The sequence below is a fragment of the Humulus lupulus genome, chromosome 1 (genome assembly GCF_963169125.1).
Source record: "Humulus lupulus chromosome 1, drHumLupu1.1, whole genome shotgun sequence".
NCBI classification, from domain to species: Eukaryota; Viridiplantae; Streptophyta; class Magnoliopsida; order Rosales; family Cannabaceae; genus Humulus; species Humulus lupulus.
In genome coordinates this window covers 64,326,141-64,345,446 of record NC_084793.1, presented here as the reverse complement: position 1 = coordinate 64,345,446, position 19,306 = coordinate 64,326,141, and the positions used below count along the sequence as shown (strand labels likewise).

The following is a 19,306-nucleotide window of genomic DNA, read 5'->3' as shown; positions in this document are numbered from 1 at the left end:
TCCGCTATTATAACTTTAAAGAATCCACTATTGTCGAAAATTAATAAATGCATAAAACATATAAATCACATAAATGCTCGTACTCACAATTGATGGGTCTTAACATATATATAATTCATTTAAAATTCACATATGAAATCACATAATTCACAAAATGACCAATATACCCTTCGTCGGCCCAATTTTCCAAAATAACCTCTCTAAGAAAGCGAATATTACATAGTTCTTGTTTTGTTTCACTATACATGATATGATTTGAAGTGGACTAATACAACATGCTTCTTTTGGATACATAGGGTGTTCGGACAAGGGAGTATAAAATTACTCTCTAATTCTCCTTAATGTATTAAATAGGGAACATGGTAGGATTTGATTTCATTATGAGGTGTGTACATGAAAATGAAAACTTGTGGTAGTTGTGATGGCTTTAGGTTCGACTATGCTGTATCAATGTTCTATTTATTAGCTTTGTATTTGTAATACTATGGAATAGCATGTTAGGCATTTTTGTTCTAATACTATAATTTCATGATATGTGCTAAAAAGAAATAGATTAGCTTCACATGTTTTTTTCTTTTCATTTCATTAGAGAAAAACCTATGATTTTGTGTAACTTTATAATTAAAAGAGAAAATGGATGAGTTGGTTGCATGCTGAATTTTATTGATAATATATTTGTTTAGCAAGCATGAATAAACTAAGAGAATTTTAAATGAATTTTGAATAATTATAAATGCTATCATGATATTGTTTAATGTGATCATGATATTGTATTTATAACTATGAATTTTAAATGAATTTTGAATAATTATAAATGTTATGATTTTATGTACTTAAGTGTTCTAGAAAGAGAATTTAAAAATAATTACTTTTTTTTTTTAAATTTAGAAATGTGTTATTTCTTATTTTTTGGCTGGATTTGAAAGCATTGAAGAAATTCAGAGAGAAAAGAGATAATTTGGTGATAAAAGTTGATATTTTTTTCACTGCGATGAACAGTATTTATAGGCTATACAAGAATAAACATTACTACAAAAAAGGTTTTTTAGGACTAGCATTGCGAGTCCTAAAAAAATTTTTAGGACTCGCAGGGCGCGAGTCCTCTATTTGAGAGCCTTAAAAACTAAGGTTTTTTAGGACTCGCAATGCGAGTCCTAAAAAACTGTTTTTAGGACTCGCAACGCAAGTCCTAAAAAATCTGTGTGAGTCCTAAAAAATCTGGTTGAGTGCCTATAATTAAGTTTTTAGGACTCGTTTTGCGAGTCCTAAAAGAATGTTTTTAGGACTCGCAATGCGAGTCCTAAAAAATCTGGTTGAGTGTCTTTAATTAAGTTTTTAGGACTCGCATTGCGAGTCCTAAAATGAATGTTTTTAGGACTCGCAATGCGAGTCCTAAAAACTTAATTAAAGGCACTCAACCAGATTTTTTAGGACTCGCATTGCAAGTCCTAAAAACTTAATTATAAGCACCCAACCAGATTTTTTAGGACTCGCAGGTAATTTTTTAGGACTCGCAGGTAATTTTTTAGGACTCGCTTTGCATGCCCTTAAAAGTTTTTTTTTTTTTTTTTAAATACAGCTACAATTTTAATTTTGATTTAAAAATATATATCCATTTGAGTGTCGAATATGTATCAAAAGAATTTTGAAAAGAAAATACTAAAAAAATGGCAAAAAAATTTTACGAAATAAATTTAAAATTTCTAAACATGTATTGTAATTAACTAGCTATAATATCATTCATTTTGCTCTAACCAATTGTAAATATGACATTGCACATTCTTCTCTAACTTCGTCAATTTCTTTAGTATGTGGTTTATTGAGTTAAATATTAATTGAGTTTTGAGTATAGCTAAGCTAAGGAGGATTGAGTCCACTTAAGAAGCTATATGTGATTGTTTTACAGTAATACTACTAGTTGTACATTTCAAGAAAAATTACATAATCCTCAACAAATTCATGTTATACAGTTACAAAGGAAGCCAAGATATGAATAACAACTAACATTTTGTGCACACAAGTTTCAAATTTTGACTAATATACAGTTTAAAGAGATTACTAATATGGCATGAAAAAGATCACTCATAAAGCCTCCATAGGACATTCCTATCCTTGCCGACATAACTCACTTAAAAATAATAAAATTGTTAATTTCTAAAATTACATTCACATGAAGACAGATATTTCAGTACCAGATGTGTAGTTGAGTTGTGCTTAATTATACCGGTTCCATTTCCATATGAAAGATCTAATACTTTGAGCTTTGCTCTCAGAATTTGCATGATCACCGCGAGTAATCCAAAATGCCCTTTCAGTTCTCCAATCTGAAAGTTTGCATTAAAATCAAATGAAGTTTGAAACTAATAAACATTAATTTGAAATCTAAGCTCAATTAATTAAACCAGATTTTGTAATCTTACAACTCAGAATTACTTTGGACACTTTAATTAATCTTTCATAAGCATTATTATTACAAGGGAGAGCCAATAATTTTGAAGAAAACTTTGATTTCATGAATATTCAATCACCTGACAACTTGAGCCTAAATGATGATTGAAAATTAATCAAATTCTTAAGTAATTCTTGTTATTATTACCTTCATGAATTTGGGAGCTCCAAAGTATTCTTCTTGTTGAAAACGTCAATATATATACTCATTAAATAAGTTTTAAGAATAATGAAGTCAATATATATACCCATCTCCATCAAACCTGCACACACAGCAAAGGAAACAAAATCAGTGTCCAAATCTGACACCTAATATACATGTTAGTTTCAAATGACCAAGATGACAACACTCAATTCAAGAAGACTTTACTTTTATATAAAATACAAGGTTGTTTATTCAGTTATTAGTCCTAGGTTTACTAATTTTAGTAAGTTTGGTTAAGTCCTATGTATAATAACCAGATCAGTTTCTTATCTGTAGACTAGCATTTTACATTATTCAAAGTAAGAAAATCATTGAGAGTTTTGAAAGCTCACGACTTGTTGTTACTCTTTTCTCTTTATTATTGCTTTCAGTTAAGTTAAATCTTTTGTTTCCAACTATCACATAACCACCTAATAATAGTTTTACATCTGAACTAGTTAATTTATTTATTTATTCTGAAAAATTATTACGCTATGATTTTTCCAATAAGGAGATTAAATGACAAAAAGAGAAATGTGACCCTTCGAAACAAAATAAACTAAGCTCAAAATCTATCAAAAAAAATGGTTTTCAAGAGACCAAAACGTGATGAATAAAATTATTAAAATACCTAAAACCAAAAACAGAAGCACACTGCGAAAACAGAGCAAAACTAAACAAGCACAATTGAGAACAAAACAGTCAGACATATAGTTTATTTTCCATTTCTTTGACCTCATCCTCATCACCTAATAAAAATAGTATTACTTGAATATATAAATTCTTTATAGTTGAAAAATCGAGAGGGAAACACAATGATAGCATTTAATACAAACAAACACATTAAACAAATTAGAACCTTCTTCCTAATGTCAACAAACTTTATTTCTGTGTTATTCTATAGGTTCTGGATTCCAACTTCACCAATAGGCTCAATTAAATACAGTACCAAGACAAAGAACAAATTCTTTCCAGTTAACAAGGTAGAGAAACACGAATCCATTATTACTCTATTTTAGTTCTAGTTAGTAATAATATCCCAACAAACAGTAAAGAAGGATAAGAATATGGAGAATGACAGTGTAATAGCGTTATAAGGATTACAAAAAATATAAACAGCATTTGGGGTTTTGGGAAAAAGCAATATTAAATGAGAAAAAAGAAAAAGACTTCAAGCAATGGCTTTGGCAGTGGCATTGCCTCCAAAACTTAAAAAATTGGTAACAACTTTTTTTCACTACCTATAATTTGATTAATACAACTTATAAAATGATCAAAAGAAAAGATGTGTAGATACCAGTGATATCCAGCTAGTGGAACAAACTTGAGACCAACTTGAAGAAACTCTCCATTTAAGCACTCCTGCATATGTATAGTATAGCATATATATACAGTATATACACACAAGTAGCTACCATGTTATATACTAAGAAAAAGCTCAATATAATAAAGAGAGGCCACGAAAGATTTATATAATTATAAATATATATTATATTTAATCATCTAACAATAATAATAACAAAAGGCAGTAGTAATTTGAGCACACAAAAACTAGAATCACTCATAGTTTCATTAAATCATATTCTGTAGTTTCTTTGCATCAATTTCTCAAACACTTGAAGAGCATCAACCATTAGTTCAAGAGATCCATATGCCCTGGTTTCCTTACACTACTTTCCAGCTCAAGACAAAAAACATCCAAAAGATAAAATCAGAAACTAACCAGAAAATATCCTAGAGTTACAAGAAAATTTTAAGATAAACAAGCAAAAATTTAATTCCCAAATCACACAGCCACCAAGCCAACGAATCCCAAATCTCAAAATACACCAAGCCAAATAATTGGAATACATCAAAGCCTCCAAACAACTTCATACGAAACCTTACAAAACAGAATATATAGGCATTATAAATCTATTCATATATATAATATTTATACATATATTTCCTTACACAGACCAAGCTGATAATTAAGAAAAAGACAAGTTTTCATCATATAGTAAAATAAAGATTATTATATACTATAATATATTCTACGTAAAAAGCAGAGAGAAACTATATATCAATGTAATATTGTAAAGTACCTTCCAGCATATAACTTCTCATGTAGAAACAAAGAGGCTATAATGGCTGTTATAACAGTGCATAGAGGGCTGAACATTGCAACAAAGACAGGACCTCTTAGTTGTATGCACCATGCTTGAACAAAAAAAGATACAGCAGTACCAATTCCCTGTACAGTTAAATGTGCAGTTCAAATCAAGCCATATTTAGAAGAAGAAAACTTTAAATTAGCATAAGAATAATGAAAAGGTAATTAAGAAGAAAGAGCAAGTATAAGTTAAAGTACGTACTGCATACAAACAACTTCCAAGTTCTAAATAGGAATGAAGATTCCATACTTGTAGATCAGGCTCTGTCACAAATGTATATATTGCAGATTGGATGGTTGTCAATAAACACATCCAAAGAGTTGAATACAAGTGGTCTGGACAACTGACAAAACATCAAAAATTAGGAATTTTTTTTTCAGAATAAGAATACACTGACAAAACCAAAACAAAAAGAAAGGAAAAGATAAACAAATGCCCAAATCATATGAAGCTTAATATTAATAGGAGATGGTATTAACATAAGTGTTTATTAATACAAATTTACCTTGAAGAGAATGGCAGCACCACCCACGCCTGAGAACTTCACCAGCTCAGGAGCCTTCGCCGTCGCCTTCCCCATCGTCGTCGCCAGCAGGAGCCTTCATCGTCCACGGTGGAGGCCAGAACAATCCTCCAAACTCACAGCGGCGACGGAACTTCGGGGAGCCAATCGCGACGGAGGCCGGCGAGTGGGGAGGCAAGCTTCACGGGTTGGGGGTTTCGGGGGCCAAGGAAGCTCGTGGTGGGGTGCGTGTCATTGGGTGGTGGCCGGAGATGGCTCATCTGGTCTGGCCGACTGAAATGCGAGAGAGGAAAAGAAAGAGGGGATCGACTGGGAAGAAGAAAGAGGAGAGAGAAGGGGATTTTTGAGATTAATTTAGGGATTTAGTTTTTTCATCTCCCTTTTCTTATTTAATTAAATAAAATTTGATTTAATGTGAATTATTGCTTTTTTTTTTTTTAATATTTTCAACATGAATTTTAAAAAATAAAAACACCATTAATGAAATTTTAAAATTATTTTACAATATTTAACCAATCAATAAAATAACTCTTTTTAATTAATTTTATCATAAATATGTTAAATAAATAAAATTTAAGCAAATTATTCATTATATCATAATTAATTTAAATTTTAATATATAAATTATTATAAATAAAAAGTTAATATAATATTAAAAATTTAGAAATAAAAGAAAATCTAAGAGGTGTATATTAAAAAAACAAAATAAACATTTTAGGACATGCATCAGTTTTTAGGACTCGCGACGCGAGTCCTAAAAACATTCTTTTAGGACTCTCAATGCGAGTCCTAAAAAGTCCAGGAGGTGTTTGTTTACAAAAAAACTCAAACTTTTAAGGACTCCCAAAGTAAGTCCTTAAAATTATTAAGTAAAACACTTATTTTTTAGCCCAGATTTTTTTAGGACTCGCATATATTTTTAGGACACTCATTACGAGTCCTAAAAGAGTATTAAAGACTCTCAAAGCAAGTCCTTAAAATTATTAAGTAAAACACTTATTTTTATAAGCCAGATTTTTTTAGGACTCGCATTTTCTTTTAGGACACTTATTGCGAGTCCTAAATTGTGTTTTTTCAGGACTCTCAATGAGTGTCCTAAAAACTCCATAAATATTTTTAAGGACTTGCATTTAGGTGCGTGTCCTAAAAAAGTGTCCTGTAAAGTGTATTTTGTAGTAGTGAAAATAAAATCTTTACATTTAATTAAAATATTCTAACTAAGGAAAGATAATATACACAATAAAAACTATCAGCCTATCACATGGTAATTTTATGATTTCCTAGCTGTCAATACTCCCCCTCAAGCATGACTATAGATATTGATGAGTCCAAGCTTGTTCATAAGGAAATCATAAACTTTTTCAAATAATCCCTTGGTAGGAATATCTTCAAGTTGTTGATCAGTGTGCACATACTTGAATTTGATAACTCCTCCATCGATTTTTTCCTTAATAAAGTGACGGTCTACTTCCACGTGTTTTGTTCTATCATGATGAACTGGGTTGTGAGCAATGCTAATAGTAGAATGGTTTTCATAGTAAAGTTGTACTGGAGCTTCATACATAATCTTCAATTCTTCTAATAGTCTTTTTATCCACACTGCCTCGCACACTCCATGTGCCATGGCTCTGTATTAAGCTTTTATACTACTTCTCGCAACAACAGTCGGTTTCTTACTTCTCCATGTTAGCAAGTTGCCCCATAGTAAAGTACAGTATCCTGATGTAGATTTTTTGTCATTAATCAATCTAGTCCAATCTGCATCACTGAATACTTCGACTTTTCTTTCAACAGTTTTCTTGAAAAACAACCCTTTGCCTGGAGTTCTTTTCAAATACTTCAAAACTCGATATAAAACATTGAGGTGACCTTGGCGTGGGTCGTGCATATGTTGACTTACTAGGCTTACCACAAAATTAATGGCTGGTCTAGTATGTGAGAGATAAATGAGTTTTCCATCTAACTGTTGATATCTTTCTTTGTCAACTGGTTCTCCTTTAAGCATTCGGTGTTTGTTGCCAAGTTCGATTGGAGTTTTGCTAGCCTTACAATCAAGCATTGCAGTTTCTTCGAGAAGATCAAGAGTGTAATTTCTTTGTGAGACAAAAATACCTCTTTTGCTTCTAGTAATTTCCATACGCAGGAAGTATCTCAGTGTTCCAAGATCTTTGATTTGACAATCTTTTGCTAATAATCCTTTGATTAAAGTCATATCCTTGGTATTGTTGCTAGTAACTATTATATCGTCAACATATACAATCAGGATAGTTATCTCTCCTTTTCCCAAGTGTTTAATAAATAAAGTATGGCCTGTCTGACCTTGTTTGTAGCTGAGATCCTTGACTACATTCGAAAAATGATTGAACCATGCCCGAGGAGATTGTTTCAGGCCATGGAGAGATTTTTTGAGTTTGCAGACAATATTGGGAGTTTTCTCTTCAAATCCAGGGGGTTGAATCATGTAGACTTCCTCTTCTAGTTCCCCATTTAAGAAAGCATTTTTTACATCTAGTTGATGTAACTCCCAATTCAGGTTGGTTGCTAACAAAAGTAAGACTTTGATAGTATTGAGTTCAGCAACAGGAGCGAAGGTTTCGACTGTGAACACCCATTTTCATCCTACCACTCTTTTATTAGGTGGTAATTCCACTAATCTCCAAGTTTCAATTTTTTTAAGAGCTCTCATCTCTTCATAAACAGTTGTTCTCCATTCAGGAATCTCAAGTGCTTCTTCAATATTCCTAGGAATAACAATATCTGACAAGCTAGAAGTAAAAGTTTCAAATGAAGATGACAAATTTGAATAGGAAATAAACTTGGAGATAGGATATTGAGTGCAAGACCTAGTTCTTTTTCTCAATGCTATAGGAATGTCTAGATCGGAATTAGTATTTGAAGGAGGATTACCTGCCATGTTTGGAGAAGGAGAATCTACCACCAGATTGTTTTCTTGACCATGCTGAGAATTCATGATTTGGTTATTTCTTTTCCGCCTAGAATAAAAACACAACTCTTGTTGTTGAATTGGTGGATGTATATCTGTGTCAATTTACTCAAAAGATGGAGCAAGAGTTTGAGATTTTGGATTTGCTGAATTTTGAGTCAAGATTGGAGGCTGGATAAAATGAGTCAAGTCTGGAAGCTGGATAGAGGAATCAAGAGGAAGCTCTAACCCCCACGAGCATTGAGCCTCATTATGATGAGTATTGTTCTCCCCCTGAAGCGAAGTGGGTGAGAAATATGAAGTACCTTCAAAGAATGTGACATCCTGAGGATGTACATGAACAAAGGTGGTACACCCAAAAGTTTTAACAGGAAGAGAGCCAGATGAGATGTGAGGATAGGAAGCAAGAAGAACAGAATGGGGGTGTCCTGAAATGAAGAGGTTGACTTGGAAGGCAGTTGATAAGATATGCAGTGGTGAGAATAGCATCTCCCCAAAAATACTTAGGAACATGTATAGTAAAAATTAGAGCCCGTGCCACTTCTAAGAGCACTCCCAATTGGTACTCTACTTCATCATTTAAAATACATCCCCAAAACACACCTTTTTCTATTTCACTTCTAAGTTTTACATTATACCATACATCGGTTTCTTTTTTTTTTTCTCTATATCATTTAAATATTATATTTTCAAACATTTTTTATTCATTTCAAATATTTTCTATTACAATTAATCTATATATTTTCCAATACAAATCTATATTTTTTTATTCTAATTATTAATATTATAAAATATATGATCAACTTACAAATATGTCATATTTTATATTAAGTATGTGTAATGTTGTGCTAAATAAAAATTAAATATAATAATGTTATAAAATATAAATAAAACTCTTTTAATAGGTATATAAATATATATAATATATATAGAAAGAAAGAAAAAAAGAAACAAGATGATGAAATCCATAAATATATATATACATATATAAGTTTTATTTATGTTTATATATATATAAAGAAAGATAGACAGAGATAATAATATAATATGTTTACATAATGCATAGTGTATCATAAATCTAGCTAAACACTATAGACAAAGGTAAAAAAATTTAAAGGATAAAGTATCTATTGTATGACTTTTTTAGTACTCCTTAGTTATAATTTAGCTACATAGTAAATATAGCTACTCCATTGGGAGTGCTCTAAGAGATGAAGATTTTTCCATTCAGCCACACCATTTTGTTGAGGGGTATCAACACAAGGGCTTTGATGAATGATGCCTTTTTGGGAAAGATAAGGTCCCAAGATAGAATTAAAATACTCTATGCCATTGTCTATTCGTAATATTCGAATAGATATCTGAAATTGTGTTTGAATCATATTATGAAAATTTTGAAATACATAATGTGTATCAGACTTTTGTTTGAGTAGATAGACCTAAGTGAGACGTGTGTGATCATCAATGAATGTGATGAACCAACGATGATTGTTGGAAGTAGTGGCTTTGGAAGGTCCCCATATATCACTATGAATTAAAGAGAAAGGACTAGTTGGTGTATAATGTTTCTGAGGGAAGACAGATCGAGTATGCTTAGCAAATTGAAAAATATCACATTGGAAAGACTCAATAGTATTATTTGAAAACAACGTTGGAAACAATGTTTTAAATATCAAAATATTGGATATCCAAGTTGATAATTCCATAACATAATTTTGTCTTTATTTGAAACAGAAACAGAATTGAAAGTTGAAACAGAAATATAATTAGATAAAATTGAAGCCAAACTAGTGGAACTAGGTTGTTGCCTTTTTATTTGTTGACGATTTTCAAAGAAATAAAGTCCACCATGAATTCTAGCACTGCCAATCATCCTCCCCGATGATAGTTCCTGAAATTGACAAGAATTTGGTAGAAATTTAGCAAGACAACTATTATCAGTAGTTAACTTACTAACATATATTAAATTGCATTTTAAAGAAGGAACATGAATGATTGAATTTAGAATTAAATTAGTCGAAAATTTAATTTTACCAATGCCTGCAATAGGAGAAAGAGTGTCATTGGCAATCTTGACGCTATAATTATTAGAACACGGAGAGTAGGATTCAAACAAGTGAAATAAACTAGTCATGTGATCAGAAGCACCTAAATCAATTATCCATGGTGTTTAAAAAAGTTTTACAATAGAAGAGAGATTACCAGAGTGTGCCATAAAGCAAGATGCACTATGAGATCCAGAACCAGATGGAAACTGAGAGATGACTGATTCAAAAGAGTATACAAATGAGAAAGTTGTTTCTTACTAAATGGGAGTGAAGTGGTTCCCTGAGTGGTGTTAAGGGGGTGTCTTGGGTCGGAGTTTGGTATGCCTTTTTGTCATTGTGACGTCGTGGAGTCCAGTTGGCTGGTTTGCCATGGATTTCCGAGCAGGTAGAACGATTATGTCCATGACGTTTACAATGGTCGCACCAAGGTCTTTCTCTCTTGTGATTTGGCCTTGGATTAGGATTAGATTTTTCTTACGAACCAGATTTGGCAGCAAGAGTTTATCCTTCTAGAGGTTGGGAATCTGAAGCATTAAGCATGACTCGGCGTTGTGCCTCTTCACGACGAACCTCAGAGAATGCTTCTTCAGTATCAGGGATAAGAGAATGACTGATTATGCGACCTCAAACCTCATCGAGGTTGCTGTTCAACCCAGTAAGAAACGCATACACTCTTTCTTTTTCCAGTTGTTGTCGATGTATTATACTGCACGCAGCACATAATGGTGTGGTCTCGAGGTAGAGATCAAGTTCCTGCCATAAATCTTGTAAATCTAAAAAACATTGAGTCACAGTAAGAGTACCTTGTTTGATCTCCTTGAGTTTGGAACGAATCTCAAATATTTGAGAAGTATTCCCATGGTCAGTATACATTTTCTGGCAGCATCTCATACCTCTTTTGTAGTTTTGAAGAAAAGATACGTGCAACTAATTTTTTTATCCATCGAATTTATTAGTCGGGCATGAAAAATAGAGTTTTCAGCCCACCATAGCTTATTAGTTGGATCACTCAAGGGAGGAGCAGGGAGGTCACCAGTAATGTATCCAAGTTTGTGTGTTGTAATCTGTATAGAACCACTGGCATGGTTGTAGAAATGGAGTTGCTGGATTGAGTTGGGGCTGGAGATGTGGTGTCCGAATGGGTGGGAAATTATGGACCCAATGGTAAGAGATATAGCTTTCTCACTGGTTGACATTACTGAACCAGAGAAGAAGAAAGAAAAAAAAATCTGACATTGAAACTCTGGACATCACCTGAGAAGATGAACATTTCCGGACTGAGAAGAGAACAACCTTCAACTGAACCACCTTTTTCGCAGAAGTTGAATGCGTGGAACAATCGAACTGGCTTGTAATGACCTAACTTATTCTAGACTTTGGACCATTAATAACTACTATACATAGATACTAATCTTAAGAAAACATACATATGAAATAGTCATAACTTTATTAAAAACTGTAAAACAAAGGTTAACATGAAATTCAGAATATGATATGGGATCCCATTGTTTGAAACATAAAATAAAACATGACTTAAATCTTAAAGAAATTGGTCACAAAATCAAGTGTGGAAATACATAGAAATCATAATTAAAAGAATTAAACAACTTCATCCCCAAATCGTTCGCACAGTCCACCGAATCCATTCTCCCTCAATACACAATCCCAAGCCACCAAGAATCTTCCCGTTGCCATAACTATTTTCCTGCACATATAAAACTAAGGAATGAGACTAATGCCCAGCAAGGAAAATCTACTAAAACAAGAATCATAAACATATAACATATAACATATACTATAACATATAACACAATTCTAACCCATGTACATGATAACTATTGGGGTTTGCTAACTAAGCAACTATAAGCCTCAAAATAATGAGGTTTGCTAGCTAAGCAACTATAAGCCCCAAAAACATAAAAGTGTTGGGGTTTGCTATTTAAGCAACTATAAGCCCCAAAACATATATCATAACATAAAAAAACATACTATAGCATAATCACATAAGCACATAATAATATCCTATTTTCCTTACCAAATACCGGGATGTGAGAACAAGGACGGGATTTTGGAACACTCCTAAAAACCATTAATAGAAAGGTGAGTATTCTAAAAGAAGAAGATGAAAAAGGAAATAAATCTAAACCACCGAGAAGAAGAACTTACCGAAACGAAACCTCAAGTTCAAAGAACTTAATTGCCTAACAATGAATGGAAAACAGTAAGTTAGGATTTGAGTAGAGAAAAACTATAAAAACTAATGAAACAATACAAAAAGGAACTAGAAATAAGAATACTTTGAATGCACTATAACCGAACTGCACCTCGATCTCGGACTACACACTATTATCCTTACTTCCCAAGTGTTTAATAAGATTAGAATGATAAAGCTTATAACCCCAATCCAAGTGTTTAACACTCTAAAGTAAACCTAGCAGCTTGAAGGCTCTGAACTCAGCTTGAAGAATGAAAGAAATGTCTGGGTACTAGGTCCTATTTATAGAGTTCAAGAATGAAAAGATCTTCTTTTAGCTTGAATAAAAATAATGACTTTTTAAGTGAAAAACATTTGAATAATTTTTCAGCAGAGGCTTAAGACTCGGTCAAAAAGATTCTGGACTTATCAAGAGGGTTTGGAATAAAATGAGCTCGGTTTCAAATTTATTCAAAAATCATGATCTAGAGCCGATATATCGCCCATGTTAGGCGATATATCTCCTGGGCTGATATTCTCAAGGCTCGTCGAAGTGTTCGTGCGAAGTTCACATGTTTTTGTATTCCCCGAGTGGCGATATATCACCCCCTAGAGCTGCGATATATCAGCATATGCTGAAATATTATACACGTAATTGCACTTTTTCAGCCTAATTTGAATTAAGTAAACAACTTTGACTGAGTCCTATAACGATTTCAAAGCTGCTGGCAGACTCTGGGATTTTCAAATATTACTCTTAATAAACTATTCCTCAAAAATACTTAATTTCTCAATAAACATGCACATGACAAGTGTCATTCTCTTATTGGGTCTATGTAAACCTTATAGTATAATAATTATCACCTTCATAATCAGTTATATTAATCATACCTTATGTTATAATTAATATTCTTAAACTATAAGTTAAACTTATAAAATCTACAAGTGTTGCTATGAGTGTTCAACTAAGCCCCGGCTTGAACCAAAATCCATAGTAATAAACATACTACAACTATTACTATCTAACTAACTAAGTAAAGTTCTTAGACTCTACATGGCTGGTGGGAACGACTAAAAGGAGGATAACTTGGACAAACGCTTGGTGGGAGCGGCTGGAAGCTGTTGGAGAACAGAGGAGCCGCTGGAAAAAATGGAGAAAACAGAGTGAATAATAGAAGATCGAGCCTTAAGCTCTGATACCATGAAGAAATTCAGAGACAAAAGAGATAATTTGGTGATAAAACTTGATATTTTATTCACTGTGATGAACAGTATTTATAGGCTATACAAGTATAAAATAAAATCTTTACATTTAATTGAAATATTCTAACTAAGAAAAGATAATATACTCAATAAAAACTACCAGCCTATCACACGGTAATTTTATGATTTCCTAGCTATCAATAAGCATGTTAGAAATTGATTAATTATTTTGGTAATATTATTTCTAAAATAAATTATGAATATTAAAAAAGTTCATATATATGTTTGGATTAAAGTTTGGTATTGTAACGATCCGACTTAAAACCCATTTGTAGCGTCCCAAATTTGCTAATAAGGCTTAGGGCCTTGATTAGCATGCCTGGAGGGCAAAAATTGATATATTGTATTAGTATGTGAATTTGATAAATATATGTGATTAGAAATGCATGTTTAGGTGAATTAAATATGCATGTGGGCCCCATTTGGTTGCTAGGGGCATATTTCTAATTTTAGCCAGTTGAGGGCATAAATGTAATATTTGTGAATATTGTGATTGACACCACGTGTGAGTGGTGATATAATTGTGATGCATGATCCGAGACGGTCCTAGGGCGCAGTTTAGCAGAAAAGTCACAATGTGGTCAAATACCCGGCTCGGGAAGAGCCTATCTAACGCCCTGGATAGCCAAGACCGTTACACTGTGTGTTTATAAAGGTGCAAGACTTGCTAATCAAGTCATTTAGTTACAAACGTGTTACTGAGACTACAGTTGAACTAGGGTTAAAAAAATTTGGTCACAAAAGTTACATTTCACATATTCAAACGTACTTTTACATGGGATCCCAAAAGTAATAACGTTTAAAAAGAAATTTTACAAAATTTTAGGTTAAAAGTACAGCTACTAGCCACTCTAAGGGCAAATCAGACATTTAGGCTTTCCTGTCCTGTACCACTCCTCGGCCGTGGCATCCGATCAGCCGACCATGTACATTCAGCCCCAAAGCTCTCCAACTCAAGGCTGGTCCACTTTGCTCTTGTCTTTACCTGCACCACGTAGCATCTGTGAGTCAAGGCCCAACAACAAAACAAAATTACAGAGTATAATCATCAATCAAACAATCAGATAATTAATACAGTGTAATTATACACTCAACAATCCAAGACATTCATATAATCAGGCATTCAGCATATCAAAACTTATCAATTATCATTATCAACCAATTGACATATAACAATCAGGGTCGACGCCCTTAGGTCGCACCCCCTATTTATCCCACTGACTCCGGCCCGCTTAAACCGAGCTCAATGAATATCAAGCTGTCCTCAGCTACCAGTGGCCGAGCCACGCCCTGTGCGCAAATATTGATTACGACACTCTTAGGTGATTTATCACATGTCCCGTGGCATAATACCATCTATGACATCATACAGATATAGGGAGCTCTTAGTCCCAATACAATCACATAACCTGGTGCAGTTTTCTTACCTTTGAATTCCGGTAGCTTTGATCAATGATGACAACCCTCAAGCATGATCCCTTCTGAGCCCTAGCATAAACCTAGTTACGATCATAAGTTAGAACCTTTACCAAACTTCAATTTTAAAACCTAACCTTGGGACCAATCCCGAGCCCACGGGAAGCCCTAATTCCACCAAACGGGGTGGTGGAATCAAACCCCAAGCCCCCGGGCAAAATCCCTAAGAAATAAACCAAAAACCCTCTTCTGAAATAGGGTAGCACTACAGTGTCATAAAGAAGGTGCTATTGTGCTACAAGCAGAGCCAGCAGGCGCCCAGACCACAAGGCCTAGCGGTGTAGCGCCCAAAGGCTAGCGCTACAACGTTAGTCACAGCACAGCCAAACCTAGTTTTTCTTCCTTCGATTTTCCCCAAGCCAAACCTCTCCAAAACACATACAAACTTCAACCAAACATCAACACAAGGCTACCATCATCTATAACTCACCCCATAGACCCAACCATACAAAACTCAACCACATGCACCCCAAAATAAAGAAACTTCCATGATTGATCTTGAAACTTAAAAACTCAACAGAACATCAAAAAAACTTCAGAATTCAAGTGACCAAGTCCAGAGTTTCTTACCTTTAATGGAGAAATTTGACCGTAAGCTATCCTCCACACTCCCTTAGCTTTCCCTAGTCAAAACCTTAGCCTTAATTCCCTAGAATTCCCATTAAAACTCAGCTTAGCAAACCATTTCAGCTAAACCAGAAACTCAAGAGAAAAATCTTGAAACTTACCTCAGTTAGATGACTAATTCCTGTTGAATCCTCAAACTTGATCAAGGTCCCAATTATAAAGCCTTAGCCTAAAGCTCCTCTGAATTTTAGCTCCAAGTTCCTTCAAGAAGTGGGGAAGAAGACCTAAACCGAGATAGAGAAAAGAGACTTCTATTTTTCCTTCTTTCCTTTTCCTTTTGCTTCTTCTTTTCTTTTCTTTAACTTCTAACTCTTTCTAAAACTGCCACTAAATCCATAAAGCAATAATACTTATCTCTGATTTGTAAACAAAATGACCAATTTTCCCTCCCATAATTCCTAAGCCTTTAAATCAATATAGGGGCATTTTGGTCATTTGCTCCCAATTCTCGCTCATTCCTCGAATGTCTCTAATATTTAGCGCTTACTTCCCAACACCTAGCTAATCACCAATTATATTCCTCAATATCAAATAGACTCCAATATATTTCCTAAATTCCCAGAAATACCCCCAGGCTCGCCCCTAGCCCGGTATAAATTCCCACCGGAACTTTTTCACTAAACCGCTCACTATGGTCGACTTGAGTCACAAGCTACAAATATATCCACATAATAATGTGGTCTCAACAATTCATCACAAATATTTACATTTATGCCCTCAATGGGCCAAAATTACGAATATACCCTTATTACCTAAACAAGGCCTACATGCATACTAGTACACATAGTCATGCATCACATTTATCCAATTAGTCATATAAGCATGCATTTAATCATTTAAATCACTCATAATCCAGTTATGCCCTCCCGACACACTAATCAAGGCCCTTAAGCCTTAATAGTAATTTTGGATCGTTACAGCCTAGGGGTATTTTGGGTATATAATATGGGTTTTGGATTTATTAAGTATCAGGTAGTAATTTAGTAATGATTTGAGTGTTCTGGGTTTAACAGGAATTTTTAGGTATACTCGAGGACTTAGCGGGATTTGGGTGAAATGACGAAATTTCCCTTGAGGTTAGTATAAGAATTTTATTAGGGAAAAGGGAAAAATGGTAATTTGGCCTTATGAGAAGATAAACTTGGCTAAGGAGGAGTTATTCACGTTACTTACAGTTAGGCATATATCTGAATATTTTGTTGGAAGTCTAGAGAGAACCAAAACGCTAGGAAAGGAAGGAGGAGAAGAGCCGATCTTCTTTGGCCTCAAGGAAGGAATTCAAGGCTGAAGTTGGGGTAATTAGAGTCAAGCATAGGCCAAGATTAATTCAGAGGTAAGGCTTCATCTTTGATTTGAGTCTCCTTGCATGTTTTTGAGAGTTTGGGTTGAATGCTAAAAATTGGATTTGTGGCTTAGTGCTTGTGAGGATTCAACTTGGGAATCAAAGGATTTAAGCTTGGAGATGAATATGAAAGCATCTCAGGTCGAATTTCTACTTGAGGTAAGAGTTCCACACATCTCTGAAGTTTATTTGCTGGTGTGGTTTAAGTTTTGTGAATTTTGAACCACTAGGTGATTCTTGGGTTTGATTGTGTGTTTGGGTTTGTTGTTGTTGTTTCTGAGTTGCCATACTGTTTATTTGGGGTTTTAGGTCGAATTGGGACTTGGGTGTACCTTGGTATTGATTTGGAAGAGCTTTGGCTCAGGAAAAATGTTGGGAAAAACCCCATTTTCTGGGTTCGCGTATGAGCGTCGTGGCCCTGTTCTTCCATGCCGCGGTGCTAGATTGAATTAGGATATGGGAACCATTCTGGGCGTCGCGGCCCCTATAGGCCTATGCCGCGGCGCTAGGCCAATTTCAAGAGATGGGATTTTGTGTTTTTAGGGTTTTGGCTCAGGGGGCTCAGGGGACGCTTTCGCTACCTTGTGTGGGGAAACAGGAGGTCCCAAGAGCACGGGATTGGTTCTGGGAGATGAATATGAATTGGTTAGTAACGAGAGTGCTAGGTATGTGTTGTGACTAGGTTTTCAGCGAGATTCAGGTTAGAGGACTGTTCTCGGGATTTCAGTGCTTAAGAAGCTCTAGACACAGGTAAGAAAACTGTTGTACCAGTAGAGCAGGGCGAGGCCCCATAGTTGTGTTGCAGGGCACGACCCTCTATGATTGTGTGCAGGGCGTGGCCCCATTGGTTATTTTAATATGTGTTAAAGCATTTGTTTAATTATTCTATGTGTGCATATATGTGAATGAATAGCAAGAGCCGGGAATGGTGATGGCCGGGAACGGCGAAGGTCGAGAACGGCAAGGGGCCGGGAGCAGCATTTAGCACTCGAAGTGCGAGTTACAAAGGAGAGACCCTAAAGGATACCTGGGATATCCTCACGGTGTAGACCACGAACCCAGATGTTGGTAAAGCACCTGGGACGGCATGGTCGTATGTGTTTAGCCCGTTGGCGGCTTGATTATATGTTGAATGATAAATATGCCTATGTTATTTGCTTGTGTGAGTTTTCTTGCTGGGCTTCGGCTCATGGGTGCTCTATTGTGCTGGTAAGGGCAAGGGAAAAGTCGATCAACCATGAGTACGGAGAGCATGAAGCGATGCATACATGTTTGGCCTGCCTGGCTGCCACGGCCAGGGGTATTTTTTGGGAGATGTTTGTATTAAACCTAAATTTTGTCGTGTAGCCGACCTTAATCATATTTTGAGTTGTAAATATTTATAAACAATATTTTGGGATCCTGAATGTTAAACACTTTATAATTTTCAATGAATGACTACATTTTCAAACTATGTGATTTTAATACAACTTAGTTAAACTTTTGACCTAAATTCTTGATTAGCAAGTTCAATGCACATTTTAAACTCACTTAGTAACAGCTCTAAGGTAGTAAGGCGTTACACCATTAATTTACCAAATACTCCATATTATAGTACATTAATTTTTACATGAATTTCTGTAAGAAAAACAAAACCTTTATTAAAACAATAATGATTTAACACATTTTACAAACATGCAACTCGATTTCACGATATTTGAAAAAAATCACGTTTCACATGTAGGACGTAAGTAAAAATACACATTTAAGATGCAACATAAACCAAATATTAAAGAAAAACTTTATAACAATAATACATAAGTAGGAACCCCTTGACCCCCAGCTCAACCAATCACAACATGCACACATCGGACCGAGCCTGCTCCAACTCATCACCTCTTCTACTACATTTTTGCTCTTACCTGCAACAAAGTACCCGTGAGCTAACACCTACCAATAAGAGCAATGTAGGTCACAAGCCGAAAGCTTAAATAGAAAACATAAACATAAAATATAAAACATAAAACATAAACTAATTCAAACTATCACATCCTAATTCATATATTACTCATGATCTATACCTTAACATATATAAAGTTCAATAATAATCATATCGTATCACATC

General features: G+C 34.5%; 2 protein-coding genes across 4 annotated transcripts; both read right to left on the bottom strand.

Annotated features, from left to right (window-relative positions):
• Positions 1-1,895: 1,895 nt before the first annotated feature.
• Positions 1,896-5,686, bottom strand: LOC133793460 (WAT1-related protein At4g30420-like). 3 transcript variants are annotated; one of them, XR_009874844.1, is made up of 6 exons: positions 5,291-5,686; positions 4,987-5,128; positions 4,717-4,865; positions 3,930-3,994; positions 2,597-2,711; positions 1,896-2,324 (listed from the first exon to the last, which is right to left on the bottom strand). XR_009874844.1 is itself a non-coding variant. In XM_062230822.1 (4 exons), the coding sequence occupies exons 2-4, from the start codon at positions 5,095-5,097 to the stop codon at positions 2,684-2,686; spliced, it is 288 nt and encodes a 95-aa protein (XP_062086806.1). In that variant the 5' UTR covers positions 5,098-5,128; positions 5,291-5,684; the 3' UTR covers positions 2,669-2,683. The 3 variants fall into 3 exon arrangements, 2 of the variants coding, with proteins under 2 accessions (XP_062086806.1, XP_062086801.1); XM_062230822.1 differs by lacking the exons at positions 1,896-2,324; positions 3,930-3,994 and having other exon boundaries at positions 2,669-2,711; positions 5,291-5,684; XM_062230817.1 differs by lacking the exons at positions 1,896-2,324; positions 2,597-2,711; positions 3,930-3,994 and adding an exon at positions 4,182-4,514 and having other exon boundaries at positions 5,291-5,685.
• Positions 5,687-6,941: 1,255 nt separating this feature from the next.
• On the bottom strand, positions 6,942-8,279 carry LOC133815733 (uncharacterized mitochondrial protein AtMg00810-like). Its single transcript, XM_062248541.1, has 2 exons — positions 7,932-8,279; positions 6,942-7,829 (listed from the first exon to the last, which is right to left on the bottom strand). The coding sequence occupies exons 1-2, from the start codon at positions 8,277-8,279 to the stop codon at positions 6,942-6,944; spliced, it is 1,236 nt and encodes a 411-aa protein (XP_062104525.1).
• Between the last annotated feature and the right edge of the window lie 11,027 nt (positions 8,280-19,306).